Source organism: Patiria miniata, unplaced genomic scaffold (genome assembly GCF_015706575.1).
Source record: "Patiria miniata isolate m_02_andy unplaced genomic scaffold, ASM1570657v1 HiC_scaffold_2, whole genome shotgun sequence".
Lineage (NCBI taxonomy): Eukaryota > Metazoa > Echinodermata > Asteroidea > Valvatida > Asterinidae > Patiria > Patiria miniata.
The window spans coordinates 14,505,641-14,521,063 of NW_024037058.1; the positions used below are offsets into that span (position 1 = coordinate 14,505,641).

Sequence of the window (15,423 nt, forward strand, 5' to 3'; positions counted from 1 at the left end):
AACTGGTTTTAAAATTAAATATAAACTACTTTATCGGACGTGCTACTAAATTGCGCCCTCTTCGTTGATGACATCATGACATATTTCCAGATTACTATTACTCACTGACCATTTCCTGTATTATTATTGCTGTAGTAAAATACTTCCATTTTCAAGTTATATTCTTTATCATTGCACCTCTGGTAACTCCGGAAGTATGGTCTAGCGGTTTTGTGCCCGGGAATCAAAATTGTTGCCCAAGCTAATGTCTACCAGCTCAAAACAAAACTGAACCCAAGAATCAATTCAGTTCAAGAGATGAGAGTTGAAAGTATGTTGTCAAGTTTTGACCTTAAAGTGTCCAAGAAATGAATTTTTCTGAGGAACACATTTTGTACAACTTTCTACTCCTCTCAAAATGTATGAAAAATGTTTGACATCCCCTTTTATAAGGTTAATTGTATTCAAATGTGCACATCTTTAAACACTTTAAAAATTTCCAATGCAGGCCGCTAATGCTGTAATGTCATTTCAGGAAGACACTGTTCAGTTATGGGGTTTTCTGTTCAAATGAGAACCCAAAAATCTGCTCATTGAAAACATTAGAGAGAAAAGTTTGCACATGGCGTTAAGCCATGTACTCAGTGGCGTAGCCACGGGGGGGGGGGGGGACAGCTCCCCCCCCCCCATGAAACCTTGTCGCCCCCAAGTCCCCCCCCCCCCCCCCCACTGAGATTTTGAGTTTCCAAAAAAATTATCATTGATCTACATGACGCCCCCCCCCCATGAAATGTTCGGTCATTATGCGCATTATGTGCCCATTTTCAGGGCGCATTTGTAAGGGTTTTGGGGCTTGGTTTTCATATTCCTCGTTCATATCAGAATTCTCTATACCAATTTGGGAAATGGTTACTGAAAACAAATTATCCGAAATGTTAGGGCCAGTTTTGTTTTCATCTCGAGGGGGCACACTTATGTCCGCAAAAGGGGCACTTGTGTAAAACTGGGGGGAAGGTCCCCTCCCCCCCTCCTTCCCGGTTCCACTTGGGACTTTGTTTTCATATTCCTCGTTTATATCAAAAATATCTATACCATTATTGGGATATGGTTACTTATTAGAAATATTAACATACTTTAAGGGCATTTTTGTGGTATCTTGAGGGGGCACTTTACTGTCCGAAGGGGCACATTTATGGTCGAAAAAGGGGCACTTTGGAAAATCTGGGGGCAAATGCCCCCCAGCCCCCCGGTTCCGCCGCCCCTGAGGACAGTGAAATCACAGCACAGGACCTGCATAGAGTGACGTGTTTTTATTAACCGTTGCAATTTATGCTCCCTCTATTCCTTTTACAAAAAAAATGACATACAGACAGACTAACATCAGATACAGTAGGATCTTTTAATATAGTATTGGTGAATGTTAGCGCGAACTTTAGTAAGGCCAACGTGGAAACAGGAGGACTGATAAGGCCATCAAAAATGGTCTTCAAAAAGACGGCAGCTAGAACTGTGTCACTGTTTGGATATAGAGGCTATTAAAAAGAATGGAAAAAATACTGAATTGATAAAATTACTTTAAACTTTCGATGCAGAAAACAAGTCAGAATCTCTGAAGACGACAAACGTCATCGGCTGTCTGGAAACCATGACAACGGGGAAATGGAATAAGGCCCGAAATGTATTGCGTTTACTTTAATAGCTCCCAGAGGTTTTTTCACGTTAAGAACATTTGAAGAGAGGTTTGTTTAAAGTGGGGAAAGTTACATTGTTAAATGCCTCAAATAATATACTGACGTGCACATTTGACGTCCAATATTATGCCATTCTTCATAATCTATATAAGCTCTGACGTCATCGTTTGAAAGTATATAAGAACATCTGCCGCATGAAAGAGAAGTCCCATTTAGCCGTTGAAGTACAAACATGGATTTATCTATCTTTTCACTCAGTGGTTCAGGCAGCAAGACCCACGGAGCTTTTGCACTGAACAAATCATTATGGTTCAATTTAAGTTTGATCGTGATGATAGTGTTGGGATCGGTGGGCAACGGTCTGTGCTGCTACGCAGCTACTAGTGGATACTGGTGAAACCAATACGGTACTTTCTCCGAAGTTGTTCTACGAGATCCCCCCAAGTAAAAGACTCAGGCTTGTGAGGGAAGGAACAGGTGTAGGGACAGCGAGTGGTGGGCTATTGGAGACTAATAAGGCAACACCTACATCGAAATATAGGGAAGGCAGAATCACCTACATAGTTAATGCAGTACATGTATTTAGCAACATTGGCCAATTGGACGGACTCCTGGGCATGGACTTCTTAATACAGACAAAATGAAGTTTAAATTTTCAGACTCTGGAGCTGAAAATTTGTAACAAAATAAAATGTACAGATACCAAGGGAGGCAGATTTTGTGCCAGATTGATTGTGGCTTTCAATATTCACGTACAAGTTGAATCTTTTTTTAATTTTTTTATTTTAATAACCAAACAAGAGAAGGAATGAAGTCGACTGTTTTTAAATCGATGCAGTATATTTCACTCATCCCTTTCCACTCCACGGATTCATATGTTACCCCCCCCCCCAAAAAAAAACAGGGGGGGGGGAGAATGCCCCATATCCTCTGATTATGAGTCTCAAACTGTAACCACGAGGTCACAATCCCCAAACAATGGATTTTGGAAATAAAATGTCTTTCATCTGACTAAATATGTTGCACAACACTTTGTTTGCTCAGCAGGTTCGATATATTTGACACAAATCATCAGAAACACGGGAATATGCTTTGTAGGGATTCTTAAATAAACATCTGACAATGTCTGACAAGAACGGAAGGAAAGCTAACAAAGTAGGCTGCAAGAGTCACTGAAAGACATTATTTCTATGAAATATCGACTACAGGATGATCCTGAATTGTGCGCATATCGGCTACATATATGCATTCAGATATGCAAATAACTGTACAAACGCTGTAAAATATTTTGAGCTATCCGTAGGTTTGTACACAAGCATGGTTGTGCCTGGAAGACTACATTGTGCAGCTCTCTCATAGTTTTATACACAGGTAGCTACATGTATACGCTTGCATCCCACTCTGGTTAGTCTATGATCAGCACCCTGAGTGTATACACGTACATGATGAATCGGCAGTGTCTCAGATGTTGGTATATTATCTTGCCCTCCACAGTAACTGAACCCCAAAACGCCCTAAACAAAGTTATGTTCCTATTATTGTCAATAAAACCTTGATCAACATCTCTTCTTCCAAACTCTAAGTCTGCTGCATTTCAGTTTTGCAGGGTGGGGGTTCAATGTCTGGGGTTTCGTAGCTTCCCTTCAGCTTCAAATCCAGGATGCAACTGGGTGTCATTTCTCGTTCAAACTGGTGTCCATGGAACTGTCTAGCGTGGTTTCCATTGGCACTTCCTTTCCCTTGTCATCCTCTGTGGTTCGACAAATAGCAAGAAAATTATACTTGGTTATAATTCCACTGGGACATGTGGGTAATGACTGTGATTCATAATACATTGTGCAACAAAGTGTTTGCCTCAAAAAGGCTATTGTCAATTTCACAGTCAATGCATCATGCATGTCTTCGTCCTAGATTAGATTTTTTCATTTTGTTCCCCTCATGCAAATCTAGGCTTGGGAACTTTGACACTCAGACCTAAGAAATTCAAGCATTCTCCAAGTAATAATGATAATAATAATAATAATAGCAGGTTCTTATAAAGCGCACATATCCTAAACAAAGCTAGATCAAGGCGCTTGACAAAAAAAAATACAAAAAAATTAATGAATTAATGAGCTCTGAATAGTTCTGTCTTCAAACATTTCCTAAATGTTGTCACCGAGCCAGACTGGCGGATTGCTTGAGGGAGCTTGTTCCACAGATGGGGGCCAGAATAACCAAAGGCACCCTGGCCAATCGATTTGTTGCAGATGGGAAAGTGTTGTTGAGTCTTGTAGTTTACGGAGTCGGCTGTCGCGGTGATAGAAGGTGAGGAGATTGTTCAGGTAGACGGGTGCTGAGGAGTGAATGCATTTCCAGACGAAGAGCATGATTTTGAACTTGATTCTCTCGGAAACTGGAAGCCAATGAAGTTCATGAAGGATAGGGGTGATGTGTTGAAATTTGCCGGTTCCAGATATTAAGCGGGCTGCATGATTTTGGATTTGCTGTAATTTAACATATTTTTAAAGCGCTTTATTTATGCTAATATTCAGGCTTGATTTATACTCAGAATTTCTTGGGTCCAGGTGTCAAAATTGGCTTAAACCCTTGCCACAACTCAGTGTAAGTCATCATGACGGAAATAACTGCATTATTCACATCATCCAAACCCTGAAAGAAGTTTCAGATCTCACCTTCCAGTATTCTCTGTAGTTCCTGGATGGAGCTGATGAGGACGTGAAACTGCTTCCTGCGATCTTCCAGCTATAGGCATTGTAAATACAGATTTTAAAATATGTTAGGATGGGAACTGCTCAGTCTATAACCCTGTCAAGACCACACTTTTCTAAGTAACGAGTTTTCCAAATGAAACATTTTTTGGGCCAGTATCACATTTTTTTTAATGTTTCCATGCGTCGCTAAGAAACAACGGCTGAAGATGCTGTCCATTGTGCAGCCGTTTTGGGAATTTCACTTTTGTTTCTAGCCACAATGGTGGCAAATCAGGATTAAATAGGCGACAAAAAGTACTTCTGCTTCCAATTACATGGCATTTGAAAATAGGGTAGGTAGGTAGGGAATTATTATTTTTTTGGCCAATTATATTTTGTGTACGATCATATGAAGGCGTCTGCGTTTAGTCAAGGGTAAAAGGTAAAATAATTAGGGTGTTTTTTTCTTATTTTTCCCATAAAAAAAATTAGGGTAGGGGCTCTCAGAAAAGAATGGGTAGGGAAACCGGAAGCAGAACTCTTTTTTTGGGCCTTAATGTATTACATCATTCATGTTCAGGCAAACATTCTTAGCAAAGGTGAAAAAAAGGCATTATGTTATAAAACATTAATGTCATCCTTTATATTAAAAAAAACGTATCTTTTGCATCAATGACTGCAAAAAACAATAAATCAACAGTAATAAACCAAAAATAGTACAATAAAGTGGACTATACACAGACAGGGATTCTACCTTTTGTTCCAGGGTCTGTTTGCTGTGTTTGAGATTTGACAGCTCTCGATCAAGGTCCTCTAGTTTTCTGAAATAAAAGGGAAAAGCGAGTGTTGATTATTAAGGGAATAAATGTGTGTTACGTCGGTATTAAACACTCAGTTTAAAACCGGTGTAAGTCTGGATGGGCGATAATTACCTGAGGCGAAGCCGAGGGTAATTATCACTCATCCAGACTCACATGCATGTTCCCGACAGGCGGGAATCAATCACAGTTGATCTGTGTGAAGTTCCAACGTTGTGCGTGCATCCGGACCATCTAAGTTTATTGTGAAGCATCACTGCATTGTGGATAACATGAGCATGGTTGCGATTATTCTGTGTCGAGATGCTGCTTGTTCTATGAGAATCACAAGATTTCTCAGTTTCTTGACCTGAGCATCATTATTTCTCTGCTTGATGCCGATGGGTCTGTTACGGCGCAAGCAATCGCAGGTTGACCCGAGCGCCACTTTAGGGAACCAAATCTAAATCTAGCCTTGGACTAAAACTAATCTTGATAATTGGAGTTCTAAGAGTCGACCAGACAAGACACTTACTTCATGGATTCCTTGCGATCTGGTTGGTTCTTGATGACCTTGGCTAAGGCGTCATATTCCTGCCTGTTCTTGCGCACTCTCTTGGCGTCCTGTACTTGGAGTTTGCAAGCAGAGATCTTGGCATAAGCCTCCTTTATGCTCTGCTCTGTTGGACAAATGAATAAAGAAGACAGTCGAGTCTTGTTAATACAAACTCGTTCGGACCTAGCCCAATTGTTTGTTATATCAGAATTGTGTATTAAGAGGAACATCAGTCCCATTCGTTGTGCACATAAATGCACAGTCTGGACTAAGGCTTTATGTTTGTTATAACCAGAATTTTGTATTAACAGAGTTTGTACAAACGAGATTCGACTGTAGTAAAAAACTTGATTTTGCAACTTTTCAGTTTGTAGATGCAGATGGCATAATGGTAGTCTATGTACATATGATTTAGTAAAGTCAACTCCGATTGGCCGGCGCGCGGCTTGCATATATGTCTGCATGTTTGGACATATCAGACGTTATACAGGAGACTTGGCTCCGTGGATAACGGGTGATACTCAGACTAACATAATGGCCCATAATTTGCATATTCATCAATTAAATATACATACTTGAAAAAGGAGCATGGAGAAAATGAAGTAGAATCACCTAAAGAATCATCTAATAATCAAAAGCATGACATAAAGAGAGATGCTGAAGATGCAAAAAAAAAACTTCAAAAATGAAATTGAGGATTATATTGCTTTCTCAACATTGATTAGCCCATAAAATATGGAAAGTGCAACTTTGGTCACCTTTTATCACAGCGATTGACAAACTATGCAGCCTGTATATATTTTCTGTGGTACACCCAAGGAGGTTGAGGGACTTGAGGCCTCGCCCATCTCCCCCCCCCCCCCAACCCACCTCCAAAAAAAATTAAAAGGGGGAAAAGAGAGAGAAAAGAAGAATCCCTTGGCCGATATTATAACTTAAAATTGTGCATTTATTGCACAGTAGAAAAATATGACAGCAAAATTACAGCATTACTGTCTTAGGAGGTCCAGCCTCCCCTCCCCGTCTCTTATTGATGGGTGTGTCACTGTGTGGCCTGTAACACACACATTGGCCTTACCAATTTCACTGTAAAGTTCTTCATAGTTGGTCATTTCTTTGGTGTTCATGTCGTGAATCAGTTGGGTCTTCTCCATGGCAAATTCAACCTGTGCCAGGATGGACTGCATCTTCTGATATGTGGCCAAGCTAAGAGAAAGTGCAGGAATCTAACGTTACAACTCTTTGAATCTCACTTTCAAGGGGTAGCCTATTGATACAATGAAAAGTAACAGAAAAGTGGCATGTCTGCGCATTTATTTATATTGCATAATCCAAATACATGTACTTCAAATAAATTTGGTTTTAGAGAGATATTGCTCAGATCCTGTCGTATGCATATCTGCACAAAGTCATTAGTGCGAGTTTCATTTTGGTTTGACCTTAACTTCGACAATTTCTACATGCTTATGGTTATGGTACCTTTCTTCATCGGATGTGTCACTATTGCACCACTTGATGAACATCCTGAGGAGTGTGTTGATGCGGCGATCATCTCCACCGCTTTCTCCTTCAATAAGGAGCCGTCTACGAATCACTTCATCTAGGACAAAAACAATTAAATATATACTATGATTCCTTTCAAATAGGAGGTTACAGTCTATGCAGTATGCTTTGAAGTGTTTGGCATTGTAAGGTGGGTTGGGACACCAGAAACTTCTTTGGCATCAGAGTGCTCGCATAGAATTCGCTAGCGATTCAAAATACTCCCATATGTTGTGTACAAAATTGAAAACGTATTCACCAAGTCGGTAATTGAACATCAATGGTCAGCATCATTTGGTCTGGAAACCAGACTACACACATTGCAGCGATATTTTGCATGCTCCACGCATGCCAGTAACTGGTACCGCGCGTACGCAAAACAATTACTGACTTGGCCCCACAGTAAACTTCCTGACCAACAATAAATAGGAATAAAGGAAAGGAGAGGGTGAAAGTAGAGAAGGGAAAGTGGAGGAAATAATAAAGGATGCAACTTTTTGGCACTTGAAAAAAGTGGTGGCCTAGTACGAAAATCTTTTCCTGTCTCCAGCGTTACATCATGTGAGTTCCTGATGAGCATGTAAGCTGGATGTTACTCAAGCTAGTACCAACGAAGTGGCGACGTCTGGATACATTCTTTCCAAAATTTTAAAAACAAAGATTCAACATGTGCAAAATTAGGTTAAACAAGATTTTTTTATGAAAAAGTTCCCCCCTCGTATACGATCCAAGTACAATATAGTCGTTGAATTTCAAGTTTTCTAAATAAAAGCAATGAAAATTAATTATCAACTCATTCTTTTAAGTAGCTAATAAAACCTATAATATATTAGGCCCTATACACAGAAATACTCGGGCGCTATCCGTTTGTCGACGAAATGAATTCAGCAAACCTCTGACATTCTCGGGAAAAGGAGGAATACCTCCCATTTAAGTCACGTGACGTTATTTGGGAGCAACTTTTGAATGCAGGGCCACACCAGAGCAGGGTTATTTTTGTAGTTGGAGGCAATGTGAAGAGTAAGGCTGTTACAGAGAGAACGAGGAGACAATGTGTGTTTGAGCTGCAGGCACGCACAAAAAATGGCCAAGTGCAAAGTGCAGGCAAGTAGAGGGCGGGCTTGTTTTTGAGAATGAGGCATCCATATCCAATTTGGTTTTAAAACATCCATCACAGAGGGCGGGCTTGTGATCGGGCACTGGATCTGTGGCCATGGAGGCGAGGAGTCGCGGATCCTTGGATGTGTGAATGCCAATGCACAAGCGAGGGCAGGCTTGTGATCGGGCACTTGATCTTTGGATGCACGGAGCCGAGGAGCCGTGCAGCCGTAGAGCCACGGAGTCACGGAGTCGCGGATCCTTGGATGTGGGATGGGAATGCCTTCGTATCGGTAGAGGGCGCAATTCTGGGAGGAGCCGTGGAGCCATGGAGCCGTGGAGCCTCGGAGTCACAGATCCTTTGTTTGTGTTATGGGAATGCATTCAATATCGGTAGAGGGTGCAATTCTCGGAGGTAGGTCGACTGTGCCTCCGCCTCCACGGCACTGCTCCACGCAGCCATATGGATGCGCGGATATCGAGTGCAGTGGCCCTGTATTCTATAGTTGTGCCATTATTTGTAATACAAAAAACTATTACTTATTAGTGACGGCTACCTGACCTTAGACAGAATCTATTGGTATGGGAACCAGACTACACACACAATAAGAAATAGGAAGTGTATATTTTGCCGGAGGTAACGCCGGCAAACTAACGTTTACTAAAGGTCTGCCGGCGGCAATCCATATCAACAGAGGGCGCTATACTCTTTAAGATAGGGCTGAATTATAATAATAATGGAGTCTTATATAGCGCACGTATCTACCAACAATTAGGTACTCAAGGCGCTGGAAATTAGGCCTATGTCAATTATTAAAGAAAGGTAAATAAAGTTTATGAGAAATATGAGACCCATTATGTAGCACCTTATAATGGTTTACAAGGTGCTGCGGCGCACATTGCAGCCACTGCCAGAAACACCGGGGCAAACCCCTTCTCTTAGCGATAAGTGTTACTGGGTTCTTTAACGTGCATTACACAACACATATAATAATATGTATTAAATTCCCACCAAAGTTGTGTAGCACAGTCGGTGCAGTGGATAAGCAATTGCTCTAGTGAGTGGGATGTCCCGAGTTCGAATCCTGATCCTTGCCACATTTATAAGGTTTTTTTTTTCATCCCCAAATAAATTAATAAGAATATTCTTCTTTTATTATTTTAACATGTCTCAAACATTTTATTGCAGAGTATTACATTTTCTTTTTCAGATTTGTGGCTCTGGAGGATTTTTTTAAAAAGGGAAATAAAGTCCGAAATTATAAAATGGTCTGAATCCCATCTTGTGAATACGAGGTTACAACGATAATATTGGCATGGAGCCAGACTAAAATTTGTCACCGGAAAATGTTTAAGTACAAAAAAACAGTAACTGCACATGTTCAGTGCATATCCGGCAAACTAACGTTTACTGAAGGTTTGCCGTCTCCGGCAAAATATCCACTGCCTAAGAAATATGAATCTGAACATGCTGAAAAGTGAATGTCATAAACCAGTCTTTTCCGGACCACTCTTCGTAACAATTGGAATATTAATTCCTGCAAACACTTCCCGAAAGGTAATAAATTAGTGTTCATCAATCGCTGAAACTTGCAATCCAAATTATGCGGCATAAAGATACATGCTTACCATCTGTGACTGTGGCCATCTTTCGCATATGTAGCCGGCCTAGCGCGCTACTAGTTGGCGAGAATATCCGGTATCCGTCGTGGATTTTCATGATAGCGCCCTCTGCCGATGAAATCGGCTTGCACGTTCGCTCGTAAGGATGCAACCCTGCAAGTAAATTCCCATAGACACTACTGCTAAATGCCCATACTTCAAAATTCTTTTTAAAATACTCAGAACTCTCACAGGTATTCAAGCTGCACAGAAAAATGATGATCAACATTTCATCTTTCGTTTTTTTTTCATTTTTTGGTGGGTTGACCATTGACTTTTCGAGATATTCTCACCCAAAGAAGACGACCCCTATTTTCCCCAAAGCGGAATCGTAGCCATCTTGAAAAACGATCCCTCCACAACATGGCAAAATAGCGCCACTTTCGAGCCCAATAGCATCCAAAATGCTCAGAATTGAAAGCCCCAAGTCCGGGCCAGAGGTTCATTACCATATCTCTTCAATTCCCCAATTTTACGGTGCTCAGAACTCTCTAATATATATGAAGCCCGGGAAGGGACAGGGTGGAATTTTTTTTTGGAGTTTGCTAATTCGTTCGCACGAATTACTAATTTATATAGAGATCAGTGCTCGTACCCCCCGGCCCCCGCCCTGCAAACAGTCCTGTTTGCAGGGCGGGGTACGAGAAAACTCGTCCCCAGGGTGTCGAGAAGTACGCGCCCACCACGACTATTGGAAACAACGTTGGAAATAAAGTAAGCACTGGGGACGAGGTTGGGGTACGAGCGAATCGGTGAAGCTCATCAGAGAGTATCCCAGCGTCCTGTTTGCAGGGCGGGGTGTACGAGCGAACTGCAAAGATGAAGATAGCAGTGAATTTGGTTTTGCCATTGGCAGGATCGGTGGATAACCGTAGCCGTAACTCCAATTTTCAAAGAAAACTCGACGACCTACTCTTTCTCGCTGCTCGCGCCTTGATTTTTGTATTGGTACCAGTCTACAGCGCATGCCATCCTTTGGCGTGCATGTTTTGTGATTTCTATTATTATTATTATTATTATTATTATTTATTCGGCCAACAAAAGTACAATGACAAAGCAAATATATATATCATAAAGTAACAAAAAAACCGGGAAATTGAAAAAGTATAACCAGACAAGACTGATGGGACTGAAGGATGTGAGGAGGAATGGGCCGGGGGAGGGGGGTCAGGGGGGAGGGAAACTGCTGCTCTGCACGGAAACTTTGTCCAACAGCTCAGAGCTTTGTTCTTGCAAGGGCGGATCCAGAACACAATTTTTGGGGGGCCAAAAAAATGTTTGGTCCCCCAAAAAAGTGGGTCAAAAAATTACGGCGTGGGGTTCGGGGCCCGCTTAAGGGCCCCGAAACATTATTGGATTCTAGATGCTCTGTGGTGCGATCTGAGGCAATTTCTGACCACTTTAACCAAATGAATGTTTTTTTGAGGAAAAGATGGTGGTGTACTCATTGCCTGCCTTTATTGCGATGTCACATAAAAAAAAAATGGTTTCATTTTTTTTTTGGGGGGGGGGGCATGGCCCCCTTTGCCCCCCCCCCCCCCCTGGATCCGCCCTTGTGTTCTTGTACGTTGGCCGATTCATCCATAAGTCCGATTCAAGCGTCCGATTCAAGCATCCTAAACTACAGTTGGGCCGACCCAACTGTCGCACTACAGTAAGTTGGGACGCGTCCGGACGGTCCCAACTATAGTTGGGATCGATGCCATAGGGCGTTTATCAAACCTCAGGCTTCGGCTTCGGCTAAGGCTCCGGCTTTGACTTATGAGGCTTCGTCTTTGTGCGGCTCCGCGCCAAGCCTCAAGGCTGCTAAAAGCTTTGGAACGCGGAGGCTTCGGCTGGCTTCGCCTGGCTTCGACTAGCGGCTCCAACCATTCGCGATGCTTCGGCACCTTTCGTCGTTGCACGTTGTACATAACAATATTGTCGAGCTATGAATGACCATGGAATGACAATGATATTGATAAATAGCGCCAATAAATGGCTTTATTTGTGTCATATCCATACAAAAAAGCGGGCTCTGCTGTGAAATTTTGAGTCTGTCTTGAAATACTTTGCGGGAAAGAGTACAATGGGCATTATATCCAAATCTGATTTCTTTTCTCTGAATAAATTTTCGAATATTTTCATTCCAACCAAATAAATTCTTTTCCCCTCATTTTTGTGAAGTCTAGCTGTCACATTTTTCCTTTTTTTTTGGGGGGGGGGGTACTTTTATCGATACTGACTAGGTGAGAACCAGCCTAGCCCACGCGAACGGGAATTGTCTTACAACCACTAAATCGAAATCATCATCATCATCATCTAGGGTCGCAACCGAGATCTCCTTCACAACTTCAAGCAGCGGCGGCGGAACGGGTTTGAAACTGGGGGGGGGGCATCACCAAAAAAGGGGCACTTGCTCAGCATTTTTGCTGAAAACGGTCGACACGTTTTTTTCACCGGACACTTGGCCTCCGGGGGGGGGGGCTGGTAACACCTTTCAACATAGGGGGCGCTATTCAAAACCGATGATTATATGATAACTATGCATTATGTGCTCATTTTCAGGGCGTATTGTATGGGTTTTGGGGCATATCATTATTGGGAAATTGTTAATTTTAAGAAATAGTAAGATAATTTAAGATTTTTCAATTATCTCGAGGGGCCACTTTTATGCTCGAGGGGCACATTATTTTATGGCAGCAAAGGGGCAAATCCCCCGAAAGCCCCCCCCCCCCCCCCCCCGGTTCCGCCGCCCCTGACTCCACGCCAGGTGTCTTTATCCCTCATTATGTACGGAAGGTCTTCAATTGCACATTGGGTGTCTCTGCCAATCACATCAATGTAGTTGAAGGGTCTTCGTCCTGGCTATTAGGGCATGGAAGTCTCCAAAATTATACATCAGACCTGTTAAAGCATGGTAGCAGTAGTCAGCAAAGCGAACTCGTTGAGCAACAATAGCAGAGATAGGTGGAGTGTCTCCGTAAATCTGTTCTTTAGTCCTGTTCTCACGCCCTGGCATGTTCTGCAACGTCATAAGAAGCCTAGTGTATGTGCCATCAAGGCGATCTTGAAGCTCCTTCTTCATGGTCCAGGTTTCGGCTCCATAGAGAAGAATGCTCTCCACACAGGCTCTGAAGAAGGCCATCTTTGTTGATTGTGGTATACTTGATTGCGAAATAGTTAAGTTATAATTCAATAACTGAACAGGATTTTTTTGGTCAATGTCTCTCATCATTCAAAATTAAGTATTTTTTATTGCTTGGAAAATAATCATTACAAAAGGAATTAATTTTTCGGGATAATATTAGAAATAACACTGGCAAGTCTTAAAGATTTAGGTTTGATCTATCATCTACCCCTATGACAATGCCTACAGGGTCGCATAAGTTAGTTTGAAGACTGTTTTGCCGGGGGGTGAAATCTGAAGATTTTGATTGGGGGTACGAGTGAAAATGGTCAAAAAAGTTATTAGTAACGCAATAAGGCTATGTACCTATAGGACTCTACTATCGCCCGACCATGTCCAAATGTTAAAAAAGGTGATTCGTAGAGTCCTAGTTACTAAACGGACTAACATTTTTGTTTGTCCGTCACGTGACACATACGTCACGGAGCCCCATATGAAGTCCCCTCCTTGCAAGGCTTCGCCAGGCTCCAATATTTGGGCCTAAAAATGGAGCCGCATAGTAAATGAAGCCTAACCATTGATCTCCATATATGGAGATCAATGAGCCTAACTTAAATCGGAGCCTTCATTTGGTAGAGGCTTCAAAATGGCTGCATATGGAGACGAAGCCGGAGACGAAGCCGAAGACGAAGCCTAAGCCGAGGTTTGGTAAACCCCCTAAGCCTAAGGGGCGTAACAACGTTATTTGTTATATGTAGACTGGCTGTGAGTCATATTTTGTGAACGCCGCTAAACTAATGCATTGAAAACACTACATAAACGCCGCATACAACTATAACGACTGCCATTAAGTCTACAATTGATTTGAGGTCGGAAGGTCATATTACTAAACCAATCAGAACAGGCGTCTTAAAACTTTTTCTGGCACTGTTGACCTTAGTTGACACGACAGATGACGCACAAACAACACAAGCAAAGTTCAATCCAACAAACTATCGCTAGCGCCGCCAATCCTGAAAAATAACCGATCCGTAAGGTTATCGCAAGGTCTAGGTACGTGACACGTCGCTGTGATAACCTAAACGTCGCCATACGGTAGGGAACCATCATCATGCTAGCAGCTTCTAGATTTATCAGGCGTTTCTCCACGTCTCAGGTAAGAAGTCAAGAAGAATCTTTCATTTTAACTTAAGCACATCACACTGATCATGATCGATTCAGTGAATCAGTCTCACTCTCTCGGTCTCAGACTCGGTCTTCCCAAGGCCAAGAGCGGCGCGTGCAATTTCACACGGCACGGGGTCACCGTCACGTTTCCTCCATTTTTGAAGGGCAAAGGTCAAGGTCGCGGTCTCAGCTCATGAACATTGCATTAATGATTAATCGTGATGAAAATCACTTAGCATGCTTAGGCCTACGTGAGCTACAGAAATTTTTGTCAAAGAATATTCCAACCTGACGCCACTTTTTTCTTCATCATATTCTCAATTAACACTAGTCGAACCATCATGACCATGTTAACATTAACAGTTCGGGAAAAGTATGAATTCGACCATGGAGGAATAAATAGGGGGCCTAGCTAGCTAGAATTCGACAACGTTTTCCTCTTTAACAACCATTCATGATTCATAAATACCTTAGACAGTTTACGCATTCCTATTGGTCGAGAGCCCGTCACGTGGCCAGTCTTTAACGGATGATAAAGACATGGCTAGCTGGTCTTAAACACTTTTCCAGTGTCACAATAAAATGCGGACTCCTAAAAATCCAGTGCCTCTTATCGTTTGATTGGTTGAACGTTCACAATCCTCACGTAGGCATGCGCAACACTACCAGGGAGTCAGAATTTTATAGTTCTAAATTCAAAACGCAACGCGCCAGGTGCGTTCTGCACGACATCGCGCAGAACATGATACGCGCGCGTCAATCTCCATAAAAGGGTTGTTTACATCTTACTCCCCAGCTGAACACTCCATTATTTTGCAAGAGGGATGTTTCAAGAAACATAAAGTGAATTTGTTGAACAAAATCGGCATGTTTTGAACGAATTATATGATTTTTTTTTACCGAAAAGGTATTTATGAATGGGAATAAATATGTGCTCCGTCGGTATTTATCACTCTGTTTAAGACCACTTAGAGTCTGGGTGCTGATAATTACCCGAGCCTCGGCTCGGGTAATTATCAGCACCCAGACTCTAAGTGGTCTTAAACAGAGTGATAAAAACCTCTTGAGCACACATTTATTCCCTAATTGTCGAATTGTCACGATTAGCTTCAAACTTTAGCTTCAAATC

The 15,423-nt window shown here is 42.0% G+C and overlaps 2 protein-coding genes across 2 annotated transcripts in view; one reads left to right on the forward strand and one right to left on the reverse strand.

Moving 5' to 3' along the window:
• Positions 1-1,274: 1,274 nt before the first annotated feature.
• LOC119726617 (THO complex subunit 7 homolog) lies at positions 1,275-10,031 on the reverse strand. Its single transcript, XM_038198364.1, has 7 exons — positions 9,986-10,031; positions 7,196-7,316; positions 6,795-6,922; positions 5,696-5,840; positions 5,118-5,184; positions 4,346-4,415; positions 1,275-3,420 (listed from the first exon to the last, which is right to left on the reverse strand). The coding sequence occupies exons 1-7, from the start codon at positions 10,011-10,013 to the stop codon at positions 3,344-3,346; spliced, it is 636 nt and encodes a 211-aa protein (XP_038054292.1). The 5' UTR covers positions 10,014-10,031; the 3' UTR covers positions 1,275-3,343.
• A 4,032-nt stretch (positions 10,032-14,063) lies between these two features.
• The window catches only part of LOC119726618 (mitochondrial 10-formyltetrahydrofolate dehydrogenase-like), a 37,683-nt gene continuing 36,323 nt past the window's right edge, over positions 14,064-15,423 (forward strand). Inside the window, exon 1 of the mRNA XM_038198365.1 lies at positions 14,064-14,283. Within this exon, the coding sequence (XP_038054293.1) occupies positions 14,239-14,283 (45 nt within the window). The 5' untranslated portion in view covers positions 14,064-14,238. The remainder of the gene's footprint in view (positions 14,284-15,423) is intronic.